The sequence below is a fragment of the Dermochelys coriacea genome, chromosome 1, assembly GCF_009764565.3.
Source record: "Dermochelys coriacea isolate rDerCor1 chromosome 1, rDerCor1.pri.v4, whole genome shotgun sequence".
Classification (NCBI taxonomy): Eukaryota; Metazoa; Chordata; order Testudines; family Dermochelyidae; genus Dermochelys; species Dermochelys coriacea.
In genome coordinates, this window is record NC_050068.2 from 262888226 (window position 1) to 262912802 (window position 24577).

The 24577-nt window shown below is 42.1% G+C and overlaps 1 protein-coding gene across 2 annotated transcripts in view; it reads right to left on the reverse strand.

Moving 5' to 3' along the window:
- Positions 1–234: 234 nt before the first annotated feature.
- Positions 235–24577, reverse strand: part of LOC119849807 (suppressor of cytokine signaling 1-like) — a 28538-nt gene continuing 4195 nt past the window's right edge. Inside the window, exons 2-3 of one of the 2 annotated variants that reach the window (XM_038387036.2) lie at positions 8754–8878; positions 235–5966 (exon numbers count right to left, since the gene is read on the reverse strand). In XM_038387036.2, coding sequence (XP_038242964.1) covers positions 5388–5900 — 513 coding nt within the window. In that variant the 5' untranslated portion in view covers positions 5901–5966; positions 8754–8878 and the 3' untranslated portion in view covers positions 235–5387. The remainder of the gene's footprint in view (positions 5967–8753; positions 8879–24577) is intronic. The other variant, XM_043502383.1, reaches the window with a different exon arrangement.

Genomic DNA, 24577 nt, shown 5'->3' on the forward strand with positions numbered 1-24577 from the left:
GAGCATAAGCTTTCGTGAGCTACAGCTCACTTCATCGGATGCATTTGGTGGAAAAAACTTTTTCCACCAAAAAAAAAAAAAAAAAAGTTTTTTCCACCAAATGCATCCGATGAAGTGAGCTGTAGCTCACGAAAGCTTATGCTCTAATAAATTTGTTAGTCTCTAAGGTGCCACAAGTACTCCTTTTCTTTTTGCGAATACAGACTAACACGGCTGCTACTCTGAAACCATTTTCCTTGGGAAAGACATATCCTAATGGACTTTGGAGCCTAAGTCACTTGGGCATTTCTGAAAATGTTACCATGTTCATGTTTTGCTCCTGGTCCTCTCCCACCCTTAAAGCCAGAAGAGAATAGCCTGAGGGGATTGGAAAACATCTACATGAGAGCTATTCATGTATAACTCCATCAATTCCACAAGCACAATTTGTTATTTATAAAAGTGGGAGTATGGGCTTGTTTTGATTAAATGTATGATGGAAAACCCACTTTCTACCAGCACTGTCTTATTGCGAAGTGGGCCTGATCCAAAGATCATTGAAATCAGTGATAGTCCTTCCATTGATTTCAATGAGATCTGGATCAAGCCAAAATCTAAAGTATTGCCACCAAGAACAATATCCTGAAAGGCAGGTGGCTAAAAGCTTTGTTAAAACATGCATGTGCTGTCATTTATTCTGGATCTGATGCATTAGTGCATTTTGAGAGCAAACCATTGACAAGGTATTCTCCTTTTTCCTCCACACTTTTGTAAAGCTGTCTAGCTTTACTGTGGCTGACATTAATTAGGCCCATTCTTCTCCACTCTGACTGGCACAGATCAAAGCTGCTGCTCCTGAAGTTACTCAGTCTGCCACCAGCCTCCCTTGTTGTCCTTGTCTAACAGATAGGAAGCTTGACTCTGTCTGTCCCAGGCAATATGATTTTTCCCCAGCCTATGTCCATGCTTGTCTACTAGGATCTAGACTGAAACCCCCACATCTCAGTTCAGAAAAGCAGATGGTAACAACCTTTGGTCACTACAGACCTGGACCTGGACTCAAATCAGTGACAGAGGTAAAGGGCTGGGAGTCGCATCCAGTTCCTTCCCATCTGAACAAATTCAAGGGAAGTCACATTTGGAACTCAACTATTTAGCTTGAATCAAAATTAGATTTTTCTGAAAATAGTGCTACTAGATGTAGTGGCCTGAAAGCTCAGACAACTCTCCAGAAAGGAATCGTGAGTCAGAATGTCTGTCTCAGCTCCCTTTTTTGTCTTTCTTTATGACACCTATTCTCTCCTTTCCACATCCTCCCTAATCTGTCCCCTCTTCCTGTAAGGCAATTACATGACACAAACAGAAGATTCCATCAGTCTACGTATACAAGTATACAACACTAATGGAGTTATACACCCAAGGAATTGGTATATTTGGTGTAATCTAAACTAAACTGAAGAAGTCAGTACAGTCTAGTACCCAAGTTTATCCTTATAAATTATCAATTCTAGCAAATTACAAGGCAATACTAATGCAAACATACAGTTTTGGTAACATCGTGAGAGGTCAAATCTGAGACATTATTGCATGTATAGGGAAAATTATATTTGGAATTCTGATAACGTAGGGGGGCCATTCAGGAATCCAAACATTCATCATGCCCTAATGCTATGCAATATATGAGATGTGGGGGTTTGTGTACACTCAATGTTTCTAGGTGGAGTTTGATCTGGTGAGTTGGGTTCATAATGAACACAGACCCTTTTCTCAGAGGTAGTGATAACATAAAAGCCATCAGCTGGGGGTCCCCTGCTGCACATGTGCACAAACTAACAAATTTCAGCCAAGGACTCTGGGAAAATTACAACATGACCGGTTAAGACTCAAGAGCATTATTAAGAAAGCTGGTGAGATCCAGGTAAATAATCCCATCCGTTAGGAACTTCCAGTTTCTTATGCTTTGTTTGGGATTAAAACTTGAGCACTTTAAGGCTTGATATACAGAACCTCTTATGAGTTCAATCAATTTTGAACTTTTACCATTAGCAAGAACACATTAAAAATCCATATGTGCACTTGTATAATTTCCTCAGCAAACTGAGGTGTGCCAGTCAGAGACCTGAACCAACCTTGCATTCCTACTCCCTGAACAGGGTTTTGAGGGTAGTAGATAACTAGACTACTATAAAGAAATTACAGACTTGCAGACATCCAAAGAGGCACTAGGGTACATGTTAGGGGATGTTTTCTCCTTCTTGGAGTGGGGATAGACAAATCTACATTCAAGGCATCTTACAGAAATATCTCCCACTGAGTGTCAGCAGCAAAATCCTTCTTAACAGAACACACTTTACAGAGAGAGAGAGAGAGGGAGAGAGAGAGATTTAAACACTCCCACAAGCAAACAATTATGGTTTTACTTACTTAGTCCATGTTTTTCCAGAAGTTTTAAAAAGTTTTTCCATAATCCTGGGGAGGGAAAGCACCATCTCCAAAACCCGTTACACCCAAATTGCCACAATACTTTTCCACACCATAGTTCTCCCAAAATTGGTTTCTTTGTCCCACCCTGTGTTCTGAGAGACCTTTGTATTAATTAGGACAGACATGCGTATCATCCTTGTTTTAGATATTAATAATAAAAAATACTTAGCATTTATATATTAGTTGTCATTCATAGAGCTCAAACCAATTTCCTATAGGGTGCGCACCAATTAAGCTATTTATAATAGAGTGTTAAGCATGTGCTGTGTGGTTTAGGTATAAAGCACGAACATTAAAACTAACTAAAAGATCCCTCTATTAGGAGCTAGAGTATTTTATTTATCCTTAATATAATTTTCAAATAGAGCAATTGTGGCCATTAACAATGGAATGATTCAAGAGCTGTTAGCTACACAACCCAAGGTGCTCATTTTTAGGCCAAACAATCGGATAAGAACAGTTCACAGCTGGGTCAAAGCAATGACATGAGATGGCTCTTCCCTCAGTGTGTTCCCACAACCATTGTAAAACAGACCCATTCCTGAGCACAGCTGTGAACTTTGAAGAAATAAGTCAGTTCCTTTTCCTAGTGCATGGAGTAACTAGAGGAAGGCAGCCAGCATACTTCAGGTGTTGCATTTGCAGTGGGGCAAAGGAGGGGAGTGAAATGCCATGTAGGTAGAGAGGACTATGTCCTACCTGTCTTCCAGAGATGGGGTGAGTAAGGGAATACACAGCACAGGGCAGGCAGATAGCATTCATGGTTGAGGAAGGAGCTCAGAGGCAGTGGTTCTGCAGCAATGCACAGAAATAGAGTGTCTGAGGCTTCACCTACAAACTGGGAACACTGATGAAGAAGTTCAAAATGGCACAAAATACTGCTGTCATTGACTGCCTCCTGTTGACCCACCTGCCTCTCCATCTACTTTGCCATCAGTCCCACCTGTGGTATGACAGAGTACTTTGATTATGCTGTTGAGGAGCTTGTCATGCCAATTTCATTGAATAAGTTTCTTTTTAAAAAATCCTTGTAGGGCCTGGGGCAGGGCCTATTTCCTCTTTTCACTTTGAAGTGGGCAGCAGCCTAGGACTCTTGCCATTTAGAGCTAGTGCCGAAAAAAAATGCAAGCTATTAATCAGAGGAACACCTTGCCTCTCTGCTGCTGAGACATTAAAAAGAGAAGAGATGTACCTCAAAAGGTACCAAGAACATACAGTCTACTGGTCGGCACAGACTTGGTTACTTAACTTTGTACCTGCTATTGAGGCAATTTAAGTTGGTTTCTCTTTTAAAAGGAAACTGTTCCAATACAAGTTATGGACCAAATTTTCAAACATTTGCTCTGAAGTTACACAGAAATCCACATGTTGAAGTTACACACTCACAATGCCATCTGTGCACAGAAGCATCTGTTTTCATAGGTACATTTTTAGGGACACCACTTAAATGCTGATGTCACTCAGATTAACCCAATCTTCGTCGGACCTTATTTTCATAATTCTGTCTAATCCCCATGTCCATTCTCACCCTCACCAGCTGTGACATTTATAATGTGTATTCTTTGCGTCAGGGCCTTGTATAACTAGCTGTTTTTTGAGGCACCTAGCATACTATTCAGTGCAATACAAATACAATATTTGAAATCGAGACGTTATGTATTGAGACAGTGTCCTCTCTGTGGTACCTATATTTTAGATTAGCACACTAAAAAAAAAACAGAAATGAAATTTACTGTTCCTAACTAATCCTTGTTTTGTTTTTCACTTCACTCACCATGGCCAGTGAACCTTTGATTTTCATGTACCGGCCCAATGCTAGTTTGTTTGGTTTTCCAGCACTGCAGGAGAATTATTACATTTTTGAAAGCTCCTTTCAAAGACATTTTGAAAACATTTTTATTAGTAGTAAGTTTTATAAAGCATTCCTCCAACCCTTTTAGACAAAAGCCTAACTTTTTAGAGTATTCCTTTAATAATGATCTGCAGGGGGCAGCAGCATACTGCCAGATGACCGCACGTTATGGTGCTTTAGACACATCTGCTGATACAATCAATAGCAGAATGGACTCTCCAAACCAAGACTTAGTTGTCTGAAATATATTATCATCCCACTACAGTATAGCCCAGCTGCCCATAAAAAATGAAGCTATGCAGTCCAGCTTCCAATACAAGTGATGCAGAAGCTAGTGGAACTGTATTATTACACATGCCTACAACCGTTTCCTCCAGTGCAAATGTTAGACAGTCATTTCTTGTATTTCTGAAGTAGCATATTATGTATTTCCATGGTGCAGGGAAGTGAAGGCTGCTGGTTGTGAAATCTTTCTCTCGCTCTCTCTCAACACACACACACACACACACACAAGTTGCTTTGGTATCAGAGATCAGTGTACAATTCCTGATGACATTGAATCGGAGCTTGTCAAAGTCTTTGAAATTCAACTGGACGTTTCCATGAGGAGAGATTTTTCAGCAAGAAATAGCTTAGGCACTTTGGAATACAGGGAGAAGAGGGGTGTGCTGGGAGGACAGGCAATGCCCGTGTTTCTGAAGCTTATGCATCACAACTGGAATAAAAAGTGCTGGATTGTGGCAGTTCTACTCTACCACAGGGAAAAGCTACACATCTTTACCTCAGGAGGACATGGCTCCCATAGTCAGCAGGTTTAAGCTACCCCCCACACGCGTATCCCAGTACAATCCAACAGCAGTGGCACATTCAGTTAGTGTGTCACACGTGCTCAGTTTTGCCTGCCACATGTATGCAGCTGACTATCTCTCTGCATAGGCAGTGGATTCCAGGTGATATTATGCCTTGTTCCTTTCCACACTGAAAAGTAACTGCCCCTCCCATGTACCTCTTCCAATCTCTGACCTTTCTCCCTTTTCTCATTGTAAGTTCCCAGGCTTTGACAGCAAAGTTCCTACAACTTGGGCACAACCCTGCGGTTCCTGCAAAGGGGTTCGGAGAACACCAAGGGGGTTTCCCCCATTTCATCACAGTAGAGGGGGTTGGCCTGGGTTCCTGCCACCACCATCTCCAGCAGCTTAACTACACAGTCCGAGAACCAGTCCTTCAGCCAGAAGTAGCCCTCCCGGAAGGAGATCCGGAGGCTGACTGGGCCCTCTGGCATCCGAACACTCACACTGAAGAGGCAGTTCCCCTGAGAGCTGTCTCGCACCAGATAGGTCCCTACCGGCTCCTGCTGTAGCTTGGCGTGTGCTTCACTCACAGATAAGGGACCCCAGTAGAAGCCACTGGCCTGCAGGATATTGAGCGATCGCTCCACTACCTCCCACTCACAGCTGCGGAAGGCCCGGTAATGAGTGGGTAACCTGGATGGAGCTGGAGGGTGGGGAGTGCTCCGATGCTGACTTTGTGGAAGGGAAAGGTTCTTGTGTGCGTTCAGTAGATCATCCGGCCTCCCTCTGATCATCTCTCAAAGGGCCCATGGATCCCAGAAAGATGTTATCTTTAAAACACTTTCTTCTTTGCATCCAGCCTGGAGAAGAGAATGAAAGTGAGGCAGGCAGATAGGAGTTTTAGTGTCTTTCTAATTGGATAAAGTTTCACACAAAGAAAGCTGGGGAGCAAGGGCATTAATGGGACGAAAAGGTACACAGAATTTATACAGCTGCAGAAATCAGTGAGAAAAAAATTGTTCAGTAACTCATACTCTCTCAACCCTGGCTCTCACCTCAGCCAATGCAGGATTATTCCTTATAACAATCTGCTTACTCTAGTCTTAAATGACTCCAGCAAAGGGGCTTTCACCACATCCCTTGGCAGACTATCTTAATCTAATAAAGCACACTGCTGGGAATTTCCCAACACATTCCCACAAGTTAGAGAATAACCGTGGGCCTAAAGATGGGATCTTTCCTTGTTCATTATCATTTAATGGCTGATCAAAGGATTTCTCATATCTGCCTCCACTCTCTTCTTTGAGGACCAATATGGCTATGAAGAAACAGGAGCTGGGAAGGACTGATTCCCACCAATACCCACAAGCCCCTGTAATCAGTGACTGAATTATAGAATAGCCCTGCTCAATGCAACAGAAGAAGGTGAAGCTCTCTGCCCCAGTCCCCAATAACATGCCCCGTGTAGGCAGGAATTTAATCTACCTCCCATATTTGATGATCTGTTTAACCCTGAGCATATAGGTCAGAATCACCATGAGTTAGATTTTAATCCCATTTATACGGCTAGGTACTGTTGGAGTCCAAGTAGTGATCCTCTCCCCAACCCCAGCCCCTTACCACTGAGAGTCTCCTGTATCACAGCCTCTGGGGTGTTTCTCCCCTGTGCTCCATAAATCCTGTTGAACAATTCCAGATCATATGCTTCTGCCCTAGCAAGTTATATCCTGATAATCTATTGCTAATTGTTTACTTGTTACTCCTTCTGCCACTGGAATAAGAATACTTCTCTTTCTCACTGTCATGGTCTCTTTTTCTCTTTCTGTGTTCCTACCAGGTTCCCTATATTTAGCAGTGTTGATTCCTGCACCCGCCGGCTGCTGCAGACATCAATCCATCTAAGTTATTACAATTATAATATATATGTATATGTATATATATGTATATATACACACACACACACACACACACACACACACACACTGTGTGTTTGTGTGTGTGTGTGTATACACACACACACACACATATATATATATACATACATACATACACACACATGTATAAACAAAAACCACAGCCTGAGCCAGAGGCTTGTTCTGTATGAGAAGTCTGAGCTGTTACATACCACTTCCCCAGGCATACGAGTCAGTAACTCACCGCCAAAACCTTGCCCTCAATCCTCTGACGTGCTCCATTAACCCAGTCACTCTCTCTTTTTCTGACAGAAAATGAGAGGGAGAAGGCAAGTATGCGAGCAGACTGAACTACCCCAAGCAGCCTATGAACTGGGGAAGAGACATGCTTCAGTTTCCTCTCACTTCACCTTGGGAAATTTCATAGCTTATCTCAGGCATACCACAGTACTACAGCAACAAAAACCAACGTCCATGTTCCTTCGGTCAAAAGACAGGGATTTTCCATTCCCTCAGACTGGTCAGGCAAGCCAAACCCCAACATAACCCCTGTGAAGCCTGCTACAGCAGTCACTGTTCTAAAGCTCAGCTAATCACATCACTCAGTTTGCTGATTATTTTGAAGCCTCCTTTAATTTATTTAGTTTGGTACTTGTACCAGATTGACTGCTATGTAGCCTATAGTCCTCCAGTGGGAGGAAAAGGTATAACACAGGCAGCAGGAGCCAAGCTTCTTTCACATGGCCCTGCTAACAGGTCTTACTCCTTACCTAAGAGTGGGCTTTGGAGGAGGGACAGGAGTTCAGCCTCCATTGTCCATTGCCCTTCTGCTGAATCTACCAACAAAGGACTACAGCCAGTTGTCATGGTGGTTTTGGGGATGTGGACACTGGCCCACTAAGGCCCCATCTTCGCTAGCCTTTTTCCCACTAATGTTTCTCACTGTGGTTAACAATGACACAGCACCACCACCCGTGGCAGTAACAAAGGGAACTTTTCTAGACATAGAACTGTGACTTTACCATCCGATCTCTCTTTGGGAAATTTTTACAGTGGCAGAAAGATTAACTTTCTAGTCCTGAAAGCGTGTGAAATACAGAACCTTTAACCCATCACTGGTACAGGACTGATTATCTATCCTGCACCTCAGCTGTGTGTAATTTTGGGAACGAAAATTCCACTTTTATTGGTGGCGGAGAGGGAGGATAAGGAGAAGTCAGCCACTGGCAGGTTGATTTTTATTTATTTATTAAATAAAGTCAGCTGTTGGAAGCTGCTCCGGAGATTTGGAATGTCAGAATAAATCCCAGAGGAAATTGATCAGTGGGCAGAAAACAAGTAATATAGTCAAAATTGCATTATTAGAACTCACCACCACAGAGGAGACAAAGTAAACACACACACACACACACACACACACACACACTTAAATGGATATATCCAGTCTGTAAAGTGCTTTGAGATCAAAGGTACTATAGAAATGAATTACTAACACTGTTTGCTTCCCAGGATGTAGCTACAGCATTGAGTTGAGGAGGCAAAGCCAGAACCTCACTTCTTTCAATTGCCTCCCTTTGGCCAAATCAAGACCTCCAAATAGCAGTTTAGCAAAGTCAGCTCAGCTACGACATGTGCCCTCCAGGGTACAGGTTGTAAAGCAAAGAAAATTGCAGCTTCAGACATATAGATCTGATTTTTCTGCAACTTTGCATCCAAACTCCCCAAAATGCTTACCTCTTTCAATTTGCCATCCATCAGGATAAGCTTTTGGACATAAGGCCCAGGACTATCCATTTCCAAGAGTTCCAGCACAGCACTTCCTAACTTTTGCAAAGCCTCAAGTAAGAATAGCTTCTCACCTTGAAAAGTAAGAGAGAGACGTCAATCAAACTGGTGAGCAAGTCCATCAGTGAAATACAGTGGGCCCCAAGTTTGCCCATCTTGATCTATATCAGCCCAGACTCATGCTCTGCAGTACATTAGAAATGGTGTGTGATGAAATGTACCCATGTCCACACCTTACACATGACTATAATCATCTTTGTACAAAATATACCTTGTGAGATATCATTTAAAAACTCAATTTGCTGATAAATAACATCATGGCAAAATGCATGTAGCAGTGTTACATGTGAAGTTATAAACATAAGCTGAGATCATTACTAAGACCATGACTCCACTAGAACTTTTGCCAGTATAACTTATGTCACTCAGGGGTGTGTAAAAAAACCCCACCCCTCTCAGCAACATAAGTTGCACTGACAGAAGTGCCGGTACAGACAGCGCTATGTCGGTGGGAGACGCTCTCCTGACGACATAGCTACCGCCACTTGTTGGGGGTGATTTAATTATGTCAACAGGAGAGCTCTCTCCCGTCGGCATAGAGAGGCTTGACAGGAGATCTTACAGTGGTGCAGCTGCCTCGGTACAGCTATGCTGCAGTAAGGTCTCTGGTGTAGACAGAGCCTAAAAGTATGTTTTCCAGAGAAATCTTGGGAATGGCCAAACCAGTTCCTCAGAGGTGAAGGTGATGCCACAGCCAGGTGTGAATAAGGCTGATGGACCATTACCTGTGAAGTGGCCATTCTTTGGCAGGAAAAAAGGGTGCAGGGGCAAAAATATCTACATCTTGGCAAAGAAACAGCACGGAGTTCCCTTCCACACAGACTGCCTGTCACCTTGCTCCCAGCTGGAAATGCTTCTCAAAGGTGGGATAGGATATAAAAAGAAGGGGCAGAAACCCCAATGGGCCCACCTCCTCTCTCTGCCCAATCGATTCACTGTACCAGAAGGGACAAAGGAAGCAGCAATTCAACTGGAGAAGGGGTCCATACTTCAGAAGTTTGGTCAGTAAGACTACTGAAAGCATGTGGTGAGAAATCCTTGCTTTGAATTTAACAGAGATTGTTACGTTAGGCACCGGTGACATCTTTATTTTTCTTGTAACCATTTCTGACTTTTATGCCCCATTTCTTGTACTCACTTAAAATCTCTCTGTAGTTAATTAACTTGTTTTATTGTTTTAATCTATTTCAGTGTGTTTGAATTGAAGTGTCTAGGAAACTCCATTTGGGTTGGCAAGCTGTGTGCATATTATTTCTATTAAAAGAATAACTGACTTTATATACCGGCAAAGAGTCCTGTGGTATCTTATAGACTAACAGACGTATTGGAGCATAAGCCTTCGTGGGTGAATACCCACTTTGTCGGATAAGTCTTTGTGGGTGAATACCCACTTCGTCGGATTTCCGACGAAGTGGGTATTCACCCATGAAAGCTTATGCTTCATTATGTCTGTTAGTCTATAAGGTGCCACAGGACTCTTTGCTGCTTTTACAGATCCAGACTAACACGGCTACCCCACTGATACTTGACTTTATATAATTTCTATTGTCCAGGAAAAGGCTAGACAGTACAGGACATACATTTCTGGGAGAAACATACATTTTTGGGTGGGTTGGGGTCACCCTGCATAACCAAGGCTGGCAAGAGCCCAGATGTGGCTGGCTGGTTGCAGCACACACAGACATAGCTGGGAGTGACCTGCATGCTGGAGAGTGTTTGTGGGCAGTCCAAACTGGAGGCTACAGCAGCAAAGCATTGTAAAGGGCACCCCAGGTTAGAGGGCAGGGGTGACACAACTACTCATTAGTCTGGATTGCACCCTGGCTATGTCACTTGGCGAGAGTCAAATGATATCTTGATTATCACTGCCTATAATGCTCTGGCCTGACTAGCAACCCAGTGTACATGGTGAATACCTCCAAAATAGCTCTCAGTTGCCTCAGAGGCATCCGGAAGAGCTTTGAAATTGTCATTGTCTTTTGGAATTTAAATAAGTGAAAACTGAAAGTGTCTTCAAACTAATTTTAAAAATTGTTCAGGATCTTAAAGAATATGCTTCCCACAACACAAGCTCAAAGTGGTGATTGATACAGTGCGTAACATGAGAAGCATCTTGTCAGAATTCATTCTGTATGCCATTTGAACAGCCCATATTCACTACTGAACCATCTGAATGCAGCCCCAATCGATTTTGATTTGAGCTCTTCTGCCTTGATTCCCACAACCTCTAGAGCTGTCTTTTATTCCTTTTGCTGGCCCAGTTACCAAGGCTGCTATGTCAGCAAAGAGAGCACACGTCCCAAAAATACAATGTACAATTATTTGCTCAGCTACAGACCTGTTAGTGGATTCATCAACAGGCAGAAAAATAAACCTAGCTTTCTATACACATTTCTGAGGCACTTCCCTAAGACCTTGTCTACACTACGGAGTTTCATTATTTCTATTTAACTGGACTGCTTTGCAATGTTTATAGTCCATGCCATGAAGGGCACCCATACAAAAGAGGTGTATTTAGCTGATTTGTAGTTCTGCTACATGATCACACTAGTGCTACACAATCAGTGTAGCTGCCGTGCTTTCTGGGTATCTATTTTGGAGTTCCCAGAGCAGCTCCAGGCTGAACTTTGGGCAATTCTGAAAGGCCTCAATATATTTATGGGAGGAGGGGTCACACTCCCACAACCCACTGGGGAAATTCTCTGCTTCCCAGGAAGCATCCCAGAAGTCCCCTGGAACACGCAACCCATTACAAAGTATTTCATGCAATCTGAAGTCCAGTCAGAATGCTGAGCTTGCACTTTTGTATCAGCAGCAAAGGTTATAATTGGATCCCATAAAAGTGTATCAAGAGTCATGCAAGATGGTGGCAGTGAGAGGGTGAGGAGCGTTCCAATAGAGAGCCCAAGAGTGAAGTTGGAAGGGAGTCCTATCTGAAATGAGCCAAGGGAAGGGTTGTATACTTTAATGGTTACCACACTCTCCATCCACATTAATGCTAACCTTATTTAAGCTGTTACCACAATACTGTAGTATTTCCTTTGTCCACACCAGCACTAACACAACTGAGACCCAAACAAGGTTGATGGAGGGTGGACGGACACAAACAAACCTAGGCTGCATAGTACACAGAGAGGTTTGCACGTAGCTAAAGGTGATGTTACTGTTAGCATAACAGTGTTAACTGCCATTCATTTCTTTAAGACAGTTGCAAAGTCTTAGGCCTGTCCTTTCTCTGTCGTTCACTCTGTGGATATAAACGTATGTTGATTCAAGAATGAGGCCATTTATTTATTGTTTGTTGATTAAGGCCATTATGATTGGCAAGTTACAGGGCATTTGAAAAACTCAAAACTGAAATTGCATCTACTAACTGTACAACCAGCGTTCAGCAAGGAAGCAAATGTATAGCTCTCCTTATATTACAATCTAGTAATAGAAGCCACATGTAGAGAGAGTGACATTTCCTGCTTCCATGCATTGTATATCAGCAGCAGAACAATCATGTCCAGGGAAGGAATCAATTCTACAGACCTTGCAAAAGGATTGCTCTTATCAGAAAGCTTTTCATTAAGCTGCTTGGCTCTAGCAGCAACAGCCGGGTTCATTACAACCCTGCAACTGCAAAATATCAGAGAGGCCATCGCTCTCCTAAAAGCCAAAACATGTTTTGCAAGAGCTGTAAGTAACCAGTTCCCGTTTAGTTACTACAAACCTGCTCTGGTTTAGTTGTCTAATTAAATCATCACTTGCCTTTCTGGCAAAAATAATTTCCTTTGTACTACTTAACTCTGGCCTACAGCTTGGAATTATTTTTCTCCCTCTTAAAAAATCAACTGTTTTGCAGCAGCCATATTGGCTGATGCTAAGTTTAGGAGACTTTAACAGCTGCTACTTAGCCTACTCGAGTCTGACTAAAAAACTGAATTGTTGCTTGCCTTTCTGGCTAACAAGCCTGCCTTTTCTGGTAGCTGGCCAGCTGTAGTGTTGCCAAAATCGTGATTTTATCTTGCGATGCAAGAAGCTCCAACCTTCACACAAATTTCAGCCCTGCCTGGACGAAAACTGCTCTGACTGGCTGTCTTCCCCACCTCCTGGGGAAAAGCAGCTGACAGAGCTGCTGCAGGAAGAAAATAGCTCTTCCCCCTCCACTTGGGAGCACAGGAAAGTTTTGGTGGAGGATGGGGGGAGGAGCAGCTGACACCTGTTCTCTCGCAGGAGTGGAGGGAGGAGGACGAAGCAGAAACAACCCAGAAGCTCAGGGTGGCTTAGCTCCCCCTCTCTCCATTGAAAAACGTCAGCTTCTTCCTCCTCTTCCCATCTCTCTCTGCAACATTAGGCCTAGAAAGGTGGAGGGGGGGAAGAATAAGCTCTGGAGCTGCTCCCTGCCCCAGTCCTGGGAAAGGTGAGAGGGGACTCCATTGTAGCTCCCCCCCTGCAGGCCTGGTAGAGGGGGTGAAGAGCCCCTGGAGATGCAGGAGAAGCGGAGGTGAACTGAGGGGTAAGGGGCGGATGTGGGACAGGGATGGAGGATGGATAGATGTGGGGTGGGAGGGCACAGAATTAATTAACATTTTGGGGAGAAGTTAGCTGCCTCCTGGTACAGAGTTTCCAGTGGACCTCTGATAGCAGGGCCCCAAACCATTTTATAAATCTGGAAGGGTTGCTCTGTGTGTGTCATAGTTCAACCACCACAGACCCGATCAGAACAATAACAGACAACACACTCAGACCGAGGTATGTGCAGCAGTGCCTTTTCCCTTGGTCTCACCCCTATCCCCAGTGCAGTACTTTTATGAATAACATCACTTACGTCCATTCACCTGCCCTCTGACTGCCACACTCCCTCGCCTTTTCCCTGACGCAGCTCAATCCTCTTTACTCCAACCCCACGCAGGCACCGTCCCCATCTCACTGGGGACTCGGTTGCTGCTGTGCCAGCTTGAGACCACAGAAATAACTTCTGGAGAAGTAACAGATTGTCAGTGGTTTCAGCGTGGTGAGACGACTGGCCCACTAATCAGAAAAAGGATATTGAGTGAATGGTGCTGAGAGAGATCTAAGAGGTAACCAGTCATAACAGACAGTTTCAACTACCCAGGTACAAAACTGGTCAAGTGTTACAATGGGAAAGGTTTAGAGAAAATTTCTTGACATTTAAATAGTTGCTTCTTGGAACAGTTAGTCCTACAAGCACACAGGAAGAGAGGATATCCTTAACTTAGTCCTAAGTAACCCACAGGAGTGGATTGAAGAAGAAACAATAGTTAGGCCCCTAAGTAACAGTGATCACAATATAATTAAGTTCAATATCCTCAAAGGAAGGATCATATAAAAAAATTGCATTGACACACTAAGCGTTAGAAAGGGGAATTCCTGTCTACCTGCCCTCTCCATGAAAAGGAAGCTGGAAAAAAAGCCCTGAAAGTCAAAGTCACCATAGAGATTACTTAAGCAACCAGGGTGGATTTGATTTAAATCAAATTGATATAAATCATGATTTAAATCACTAGTCAGGAAGACTCAATTTAATCATGGTTTTCTACATAAAACCATTCTTGTTGCTTGTTATAACCTTAATACATATTCACAACACAGAGATAGATGTAGGTTTCATTTTTAGAAGGTACACACTATATGTTTTTAAACAGTGATTGATTTTGAAAACTTTTCAGATTAGTTTTATAGTTATATCAGAAAATGAATGATTGTTTAGTTTTCATTTACCAAAGGTAATTGAAGCAGATATTTATGAAGTCATTGGGAGGTGAACTATCTCCAATTCAATAGGTTATTCATTAATATTTGGAGGAGTTTCTTGCCATGCTGTATTAGGAGGAGAACATCACCAGACAGACATTTAAATTGTTTTATTTAACTAAAACAACAACGTTAAGTATTCTGGATTTTTTTCTTCAACAGCAAACATATAATATTTTAACAAAACAAGCATATGTCCCTCGCTTCTCACATTTATCTCCAGACTTCTTCTCCTTATCCAGAGCTATTCCGCCCCCAACAATCTTCTATTCATTGAACTTTTTGAAACTTTGCACTTTTAGAGAGAGGTAAAGGATTGACTCTTTGTACACAAATTTGCAGAGGGACAATAGAGTTGAGGTCTGTTATTTCTCACCTCTATGTATTATTTATTTATTTAAAACATTTTTGCTGTTAACAAGCATGTTACCTCTGGAGACACAAATCCACAGTTTGAGTACTGCAAAACTAAGCATCTCTGATGGTATCCTAGACTGAACCTGAACACTGAGTCCCATTGGGTAGATAGAAAGATTAACCTAAATAATCTATACAGAAGCCTGTGGAACCCCATAAAATTGGGTCCCTAATCTATGAACTATTGGAACTCATTTACAAAACTTTTCTCAAACATTACATGAATATATTGTCTCATACTATAGAATTAGAATTGATAATCCCTATTCCATGATGAGATATCTTTGAACTATAATGTATCTTAATTAAAACTATCTTTAGATGGGTTTTTTCCTCAAAAAGCATTTTGTCAAAAAAATCCGATTTAAATAAAAAAAATTGATTTTATTCACCCTTTAAGCAACCCTAATACAGTCACAAAAGTACACAACCCCTTAAACAAACAAGGAAGCAAGAAGGGAACCAAAATGGCTAAAAGGCAAGGTTCAAGAGGCCATTCAAGCCAAACCGGTATTATTTGTATTGTGGTAGCACCAAAGAGCCCCCGTCACTGATCAGGACCCCACAATGCTAGGCAATGTACTAAACATGCAACAAAAAGATGGCTCCTACTCCAGTGTGCTCACAATCTAAGTAATCTTTAAGAAGATGGCATCTAATTCTAGTGAAGCCAATAAACTACAGAAGGCAATATGTACATTGAGGTTAGGGTAGCTATGATGAGATTGGGTCAGCAAATAGCAAAGATATATATAAAAACAAAAGTGTTTTCCATAGATCAGAAGCAGGAAACTTGTGAAAAAATAATCAGGTCTACTAGACGACTAGTAAGTAAAAGGCACAATTAAGGAGAACAAGGACATTGCTGAAAAGCTAAATGCATCAGTCTTCACTATCAAGGGTGTAAAAGAGATACCTCCCCAGATCTATTATTTTCCAGTTATTACAGTTAGGCACTATCAGACATTAAGGTATCAAGAGAGGAGATGCTGAGACAAACTGATAAAAACAAAAAAAACAAGTCATGAGGACCAGATGGTCTACACCCAAGGATTCTGAAGGAAATAGTGGAGGAACCAGCTGAAAACAAAAACAGGCAATCTCATTAAAATCAGCTACTCTATCAAAGGATCGGAAGATAGCAAATATTATCTTTTTTAAAAGGCACTACTACAGAAGAGTAAGCCTCATTTCAGTACCAGATACATTTATTGAGAAATCTATTGCAATTCTATGTCAACAAGATAGTGGATAAAGGAGGACCAGGTGAGATAATTTATTTTAACTTTTAAAAAGTTTTGGTTAAAGTCCCTCACCAGAGGCTACTAGAGCAAATAAAGCAGTCATGGGGTGAGCGTTAAAGTATATTATCACCGATTACAGACAGGCAAAGACAGAAAACAAAGAGTAGGAATAACTGGTCAATTTGCAATATGGGGAGAGGTTAACAGCAGTTAGTCTCATGCCACAAGGTTTCATACTGATTAATATATTTATTAATTATCTGGAAAAGCAGGTGAACAGTGAGGTGGCAAATAGTGCAGATGACAACACTATTTAGGTTAGTTAAAACCATAGAAGAGAGGAACTTCAGAAGAAACAATCAAAGCTAGGTAAATTGGCGACACAAGGTCAGATTAAATTCAGTGTTGATAAATGCAAGGTAATGCATGTTTGTAGGAAAAATTTGAACTACTCATACAACTTACAGGATTCTAAATTAATTGTACTAACTCAGGAAAGATCTGGACAACACTGTAGACCAGGGGTGGGCAAACTTTTTGGCCCGAGGGCCACATGTGGGTATGGAAATTGTATGGCGGGCCATGAATGTTCATGAAATTGTGGGTTGGGGTGCGGGAAGGGGCGAGGGCTCCAGCTGGGGGTGCGGATTCTGGGGTGGGGCCAGAAATGAGGAGTTCAGGGTACGGGAGGAGGCCCTGGGCTGGGGCAGGGGTGTGGGAGTAGGAGTGGGAGGGTGAGGGCTCCGCCTGGGGATGCAGGTTCTGGGGGTGCAGGAGAGTGCTCTGGGCTGGGACCGAGGAGTTTGGAGGGCGGGAGGGGGATCAGGGCTGGGGCAGAGGGTTGAGGTGTGGGAAGGGGTCAGAGGTGCAGGCTCTGGACGGGTGGCTCTGCGTGCTGCCCTGTCTGCAGGTATCTCCCCTGCAGCTCCCATTGGCTGTGGTTCCCGGCCAATGGGAGCTGCAGGGGTGGCACTTGGGGCGGGGGGCAGCATGTGGAGCCCCCTGGCTGCCCCTGCGCATAGGAGCCAGAGTGGGGACATGCCACTGCTTTCGGGAGCCCTGGCATATGTGGAGTGGGGCAAGCCTCTGACTCTGCTCCTCGGCAGGAGCTTGAGGGCCGGATTAAAACGTCTGAAGGGCCGGATGTGGCCCCCAGGCCGTAGTTTGCCCATCCCTGCTATAGGCAGCTCAATGAAAAAAGCATCTGCTTGATGTGCAGAGGCAGTCAGAAAAGCAAACCAAAATGCCAGGATGCATAATAAATGGAATGGAAAATAAAAATGAGGATGTCATGACATTAAGAAAGTCAATAATGTGCCCTTACCTCTCACCTGGAATACTATGTTCAATTCTGATAAAGAAGAGATAGAGGGGAGTTCAGAGACCAGGGATGAAAAGGCATAGAAAAACTTCCATAAGAAGAGGGACAGAAAAGACTAGCACTGTTTAGAAGAGACAGGTGAGAAGGGGCATGAAGGAAATATCAAGACAATGAAGGTATAAAGTCAATCAGGCAGTTCTTTTATACGCTCTCATAATACAACAAGAAGAGGACAGTTAATGAAGCTGAAAGGTAAACTTAAAACTGACAGAAGAACTGCTCTCCCCATGCACGCTTTTTTTTGGCGCAGTCCCCAACCTTCTCATTTCTTCATTGCTTGTCCTGCACAAACTCTATTAAATACCCATCAGTCTGTGAAGACTTCAAAAAGCACACCTTGCTATACCAATCCATAGGGCCAATTTTTGTGCCTTTTTTTTGGTAACAAAATTTGTATTGGTCAGTTTATGCCCTGGTTTAATAGTATTTAGCTGTTTGGAAGTTTTAAAATCAAGTGATTTTAAAGTAGAGCAGACCAGAGGCTCCACAGTGAGTGATTTTTAAGTGTCACTTTTAAGCAACCATCCCTTAAACATTCAAACTTCCCATAAAAATTCCAGTGTACTCTGATAATGATAACAAACATACTTTTCCTGTGCAAAGTTAAGGAAGTGAATACAGGGCTTATAAAGGATCCCTTATTTCAATCTCAATTATGGAGTTACTATTGAATAGCTCTATATCAATAACTTAGACAACTTTTCTTCATACTATTGTAAAAAGAAAGTTATGTACCATTCTCCAGTGAATCAGTTGTTACAAACAAAAACACAATCAGACCTCTCCAATATTTTGAGGGGCAGCACTTACTTCAGTCCTGTTGTACATTACATTCCACACAAATCTGGTGTCCCATCACTTACTTTCAAAAGTTGCTTACAACAAAAAATAATCATGAAGCTGATGTTATTGAAAGTCATTTACATTAAAGGGATAAATTCCACAGTACTTTCAGTTTCTTGCATTCATATATTTGTGTCCTCCTCACTTTGGTTCCTGGTCACACATTGTATGTGGGCCTTGGAAGGCTGAGAAATACGCACACAATTACTAGATTAGTGACTTAGTCCTAAACTGGAGCTAGAACACTGCTCCTTTAGGGCCAAAAACAGAGACCTGTACCATTTGAGAATAAAGGAAAATCTCTCTGTTACAGTGATGAATAGGAGAACCATTACTGCTCTCTCCAAAAGTGTAAGAGCACACATATATACTATGGCCCCAGTCCTGCAACTGGATCCTCAAGGGCAGATCCATGCACCCGTGTAGAACCCCACTGACTTCAGTGAAACTGCATGCTCATGAAAGCGTCCCACCCTATGCAGTTCAAATTGCAAGAACAGGGACCTACAACAATTGCAATTAAATATAATTTGAGTAAATTTGCTTAATTATAATCTATTTTCTTCTACTATAGGTGGGACATAGGTTTTCAAAATGATTTAATTATGTGGAAAGTATGACAGAGTAGTAACAAGCTGTTTTTGAGCTCGAGAATCACAAAGTGTTGGACAAATGAAAATTTGAGATCAGGTTTGCAGAAAAGCCTTCAGAGTAAACCTGGTAATTTTTGATCTAACCCAATTTTGCTAACAAAAATTCTCGGGGAGGTAATACAAAGCTAACGGAACCTAGTTGCAACCTTAACCATGGAAAGTTGATCCTCTATATAGTACGTTACATATGTTTATGAGTATGAGAGAGCATAAGAGAACTGTTGAGGGGAGGGCAGGAAAGGGGAACACAGAAAATGAGCGTTACCGAAATACCTTGAGAGTAGTTCTTGGAAATGTGCAGTCTGCAAATTTGTATCAGACTTCATTTCCTGTGAAGTGCACACTGACTTTTTCATCTCTCCACCAAAGGAAAGGAAAATGAACAAGCTTTAAAGGGGCAGCTGTGCACTCTCCAAAGACAACACAGCAAATGTTGCCATTAAATGAAATGCAAGCAAATTTTGCCATTAAATAACACACACAAAAATCGACACCTTTTTGCTCATTTAAGCTAGTTTAAGTAAGAACTGAACTATTATGATTCTGATACAGAACAACTGGATATAACCTAAGATTCAAAGTAGTTATTGATTATACCTTCTTAAAACTTTCTCTTCTGAAGACTTGGGTTCAAATCCTGTGTTTGGTCATGGATGTAAATGAGTTTGAAAGGTCTCATCTTGATCATTTTTGGATACTTATTCACAATACAAAATAAACAAGGACCAGTTGTGCCAGACATCTTTGGTTTAAGAAAGGCCCCAAACTGAATTAATAGATGAATCTGATCAGAAATAAGGCAGAATCATAGAAATGTAGGGCTGCAAGGGAGTTTGAGAGATAATCCAGTCCAGCCACCACGCCAAGGCAGGGGCAAGTAAACCATCCAAGACCATCCCTGATAGCTGTTTGTCTAATCTGTGCTTAAATACCTCCAATGACAGGGATTCCACATCCTCCCTTGGTTCCAGTTCTAACAATAAGGATAGTTAAGCAAGTTTTTCCTAATATCTAACCTAAATCTCTTTCGTTGCAAATGAAGCAGATTACTTCTTATCCTACCTTTCCTGGACATGAAGAACAATTGACCACCATCCTCGACAACACTCTGGAACTAACCGTTAAGGGCTGTTATCAGGTTCCCCTGGGGTCTCCTTTCCTCAAGACCAAATATGCTGACTTTTTTTTAATCTTTCATCACAGGTCAGGAGGAAACCTTTCTAAACCTTTTATCATTTTTGTTGCTCTCCTCTGGACTTTTCCCAGTTTCTTAAAGGATTGTGACCAAAACTGGACACACACTCCACCTGTGACCTCTTTGGTGCTGAATAGAGCAGAACGATTACCACCCGTATCTTACATATGACACGCCTGTTAATACACCCCAGAATCATATTAGCCTTTTTTGCACCTGCATCACATTGTTGGCTCATGTTCAATTTGTGATCCACTATAACCCCCAGTCCTTTGCAGCAGTAGTACCACCTATCCAGTTATTCCCCATTTTGTAGTTGTGTATTTTATTTTTTCTAAGTGTGGTATCTTCCACTTATAGTTACTGAATTTCATCTTGTTAATTTCAGACCAATTCTCTAATTCAGCAGTTCTCAAACTATGGGTCGGGACCCTGTTTTAATGGGGTCACCAAGCCTGGCTTAGTCTTGCTGGGGTCTGGGACTGAAGCCTGAGCTCCACTGCGTGAGGCCAAAGCTGAAGCCCAAGGGCTTCAGACCTGGGCAGCAAGGCTCAGGTTACAGGCCTCCCACCCAGGGCTGAAGCCCTTGGGATTTGGATTTGGCCCCACCTGCCTGTGGCAGAGGGGCGTGGGTGGGCTCAGACTTCGGTCCTCCCTCCTGGAGTCATGTAGTAATTTTTGTTGTCAGAAGGGGCTCGCTGCGCAATGAAATTTGAGAACCCCTGCTCTAATTTGTCACGGCATTTTGAATTCTAATCTGTCCTCTAAAGTGCTTGGTGTCATCTGCAAATTTTATAAGCATACTTTCCATTCCATTATCCAAGTAATTAATGAAAACATTGAAAAGTACCAGACCCAAGACTGACCCTCGAGGGACCACACTAGATATGCCCTCCCACTTCAACAGCGAACCACTGATAAATACTATTTGAGTATGGTCTTTCAACCATTTGTGTACCCACCTTATAGTATTTCATCTAGACCAAATTCTCATAAGCAAACTAGGGCAATATCATGTGGGACTGTGTCAAAAGCCTTACAAAAATCAAGATATGTCATGTCTACGGCTTCCTCCCTATCCACTAGGCCAGTAACCCCATCAAAGGAGAAAATGAGGTTGGTTTGGCGTGATTTGTTCTTGACTATTGGCTATTATTTATCACCCTATCATCTTCTAAGGCTCAGATTTTTTAAAACATTTAGGCACTGCAATGCCTATCTGATTTAGAAGCCTAAATATCATTTCAAAAGGGACTTAGGCACTTGGGGGGCTTAAATCTCATTGACCTTTGAAATCCTTTTTGAAAATTAGATTTAGGCTCCTAAATCAGTTAGGCGTTGCAATGCTGAGTACAACAATGCCTAAATACCTTTAAAAATCTGGGCCTAGGTGTTTACAAGTTGATTGGTTAATAATTTGTTCCAGTATATTTCCAGGTATTGAAGGTAGGCTGACTGGTCTATAATTCCCTGGGTCCTGTTAGTTCCCTGTTTTAAAGAGCAGTACTATGTTTGCCCTTCTCCCTCCTCTGGGACCTCCCTGGTCCTCCATGAATTCTCAAAGATAATTGCTAATAGTTCCGAGATTGCTTCAGCAAGGTCATACCCTAGCATGAATTTCATCAGGCCCTGCTGACTTGAATACATCTAACTTATCTAAATATTCTTTAGCCAGTTCTTTTCCTATTCTGACTTGTGTTCCTTTCCCCTTGTTAATATTAATTGTGCTAAGCATCTGGTCACAATTAACCTTTTTAGTGAAAACTGAAGCAAAATAAGCATTAAAAACCTCGGTCTTCTTGATATCATGAGTTATTAGCTCTTCTTCCCTGCTAACTAGTGGACTTAGGCCAGGTCTATACTACAAACTTGCATCGACGCAGCTGCTGTAGCACTCCTGGTGAAGACACTTTAAGCCGACGGGAGAGAGCTCTCCCATTGGATTAATAAATCCAACTCCGTGAAAGACGGTAGCTTCTCCCATTGACACAGTTCTGTCTACATGGCGGGGGCTGGGTTAAGGTTGGTATAACTATTGCTCAGGGGTGTGTATTTTTCATATCCCTGAGCGACATAGTTATACTGAAGTGCATAGTGTAGACCTGGCCTTACCCTTTCCTTTGTCTTTCTTTCACTCCTAATGTATTTGTAGAACCTCTTCTGAATGTCCTTTAAGTACCTTGCTAGGTAAAACTCGTTTTGTTCCTTAGGTCTGGTCTACACTACAGAGTTAGGTCGACATAGATTGCCTTGCATCAACCTAGCTGTGGAAATGCTTTCACATAAATTTGGCTCCCACCGACATAATCACCTATCTACACTGATTTAGTAACACCATCTTCCCATGTGGCGTAGAGTCATGGTAGATGTATTAGGTCGATGCTATGTCAGTGTAGACACTGCGTTGCTTACATTGACTCTTACTGGCTTTCAGGAGTCATTCCACAATGCCCCGAACTGACAATACAATCGACACAGGCACGCCTGGTAAGGACAAAGACCGCTGACACAAGAAGCCAAGCATACACACACACACGTGATTTAATAACTGTGGTGGGTGTATGCTGATGTAAGTTAGGTTGACATAATTTAGTAGTGTAGACATGGCCTTAGTCTTTCCGATTTTGTCTCAACATGTTTTTGCTATTCTTTTGTACTCATCTGTAGCAATCTGTCCGTGGTTCTACTTTTTGTAGGATACATTTTTGATTTCCAGGCAATTAAAAAGTTCCTGATGGAGCCATATTGGCTTCTTACTATTCTTCCTGTCTTTCTTTTTCATTGCGATAATTTGCTGTAGTGCCTTTAATATTGCCTCCTTGAGATACTACAATTCTCCTTTACTCCTTAGTAGTAGTAGCAATAGCAGGGATGCTGCAGGTCAGCAGTGATGTACATGTGCAGAGTGGTAGTAGGAACTAATAATCTAGTTTTAGCTTATGTCTTTAGTCACATGCATTCATATATCAAATTAATATATAATTTCAGCATGGTCTTGTAAGTAAATATTCATTTATAAAAATACTACTTATACAGCAGAAGTGTCGAACATCTGATATTTAGGTGGCCCGCATGGCATATTCAGATTCCACACAATCTAAGCTTTCATTTAAAAAAATACATTTCCAGCCCTCATAGTTTACAAACACTAACCAAGTGGAACTTGCAATGCTGTTTGTTAAGCCTGCAGAGCTCCGGAAATAATGGTTGATAAAATGTGACCTCCTTAATTAATCCAACTGAGGTGATGATCTTGAAGTCTAATGATTACATTTAATATCTGCAATATCTATTTTATTGCTTACCAAGATGAGATGGGAATGGGTGAGAAAAAAGCCAGGATAGGGAGTGTGTGGTAGTGGGGGAAACTGGAAGTTACTGGTGGGAAAGAAATGCAGATAGAAGAAAGGCAGACAAACACTAAGAAAGAAAAATGGAAATGGAGAGAAATATAGGGCAGAAATAGTGACATAAAGGTGGGAATATTTTCTTTGAGTAATATTGTAGCCACATTCAGTATCAATGAGATAACTAACATTTCAGTTACAAGCTATATTCTACCTTAGATCTTTGTGCAAATATCCCATTGACACCGGCAAGAAATTCACAGTGGATTAAGGATGGTACATACTCCTACATGTAGGCTCCAATCCATAATTTAGAAATAGAATTTGGCCCTCTCCAAAAATGGGTTTGACAGCTCTGTTAAAGAAGCAGAGATATGTACATTTGGAGGCTTTCATGAGATCAAATTTTTTTTTTTGGTGGGGAGAGAGACGTGGTTATTCTTTCATGTCTGCTTTTCAAGACACAACGGTTCAATAGTTGTGACAGACTCCTGTGCCTTGGGAGAAGGTTGCAGTTTATATATTGCTTTTAGGACAGCCTTAAATTACTCCCGGGGGAATTCTGCACTACTGCATGTGCACAGAATTCATGTCCCCTGCAGATTTCATTGCTTCCCAGTAGAAAAATGACTTTCTGACAGGGAAGCTGCAAGAGCACTCACAAACTACTCCCTAGAAGCATAGGTACATCATTTCAGGCATCTGGAGCAGCCGGTGGAGAGGTAAATCACCATGGGGCTGGGGACAACCTAGCCAGTGGCTCCTACCCTGAGCTGGATCAGCTGCTAGTCCCAACTGGGCTGGAGGCAGGAGAGGATGGGACTTCCTCTTCCCCTGCAAGGAATGGCTGGGGCTGTGTCAGAACCACCCCCA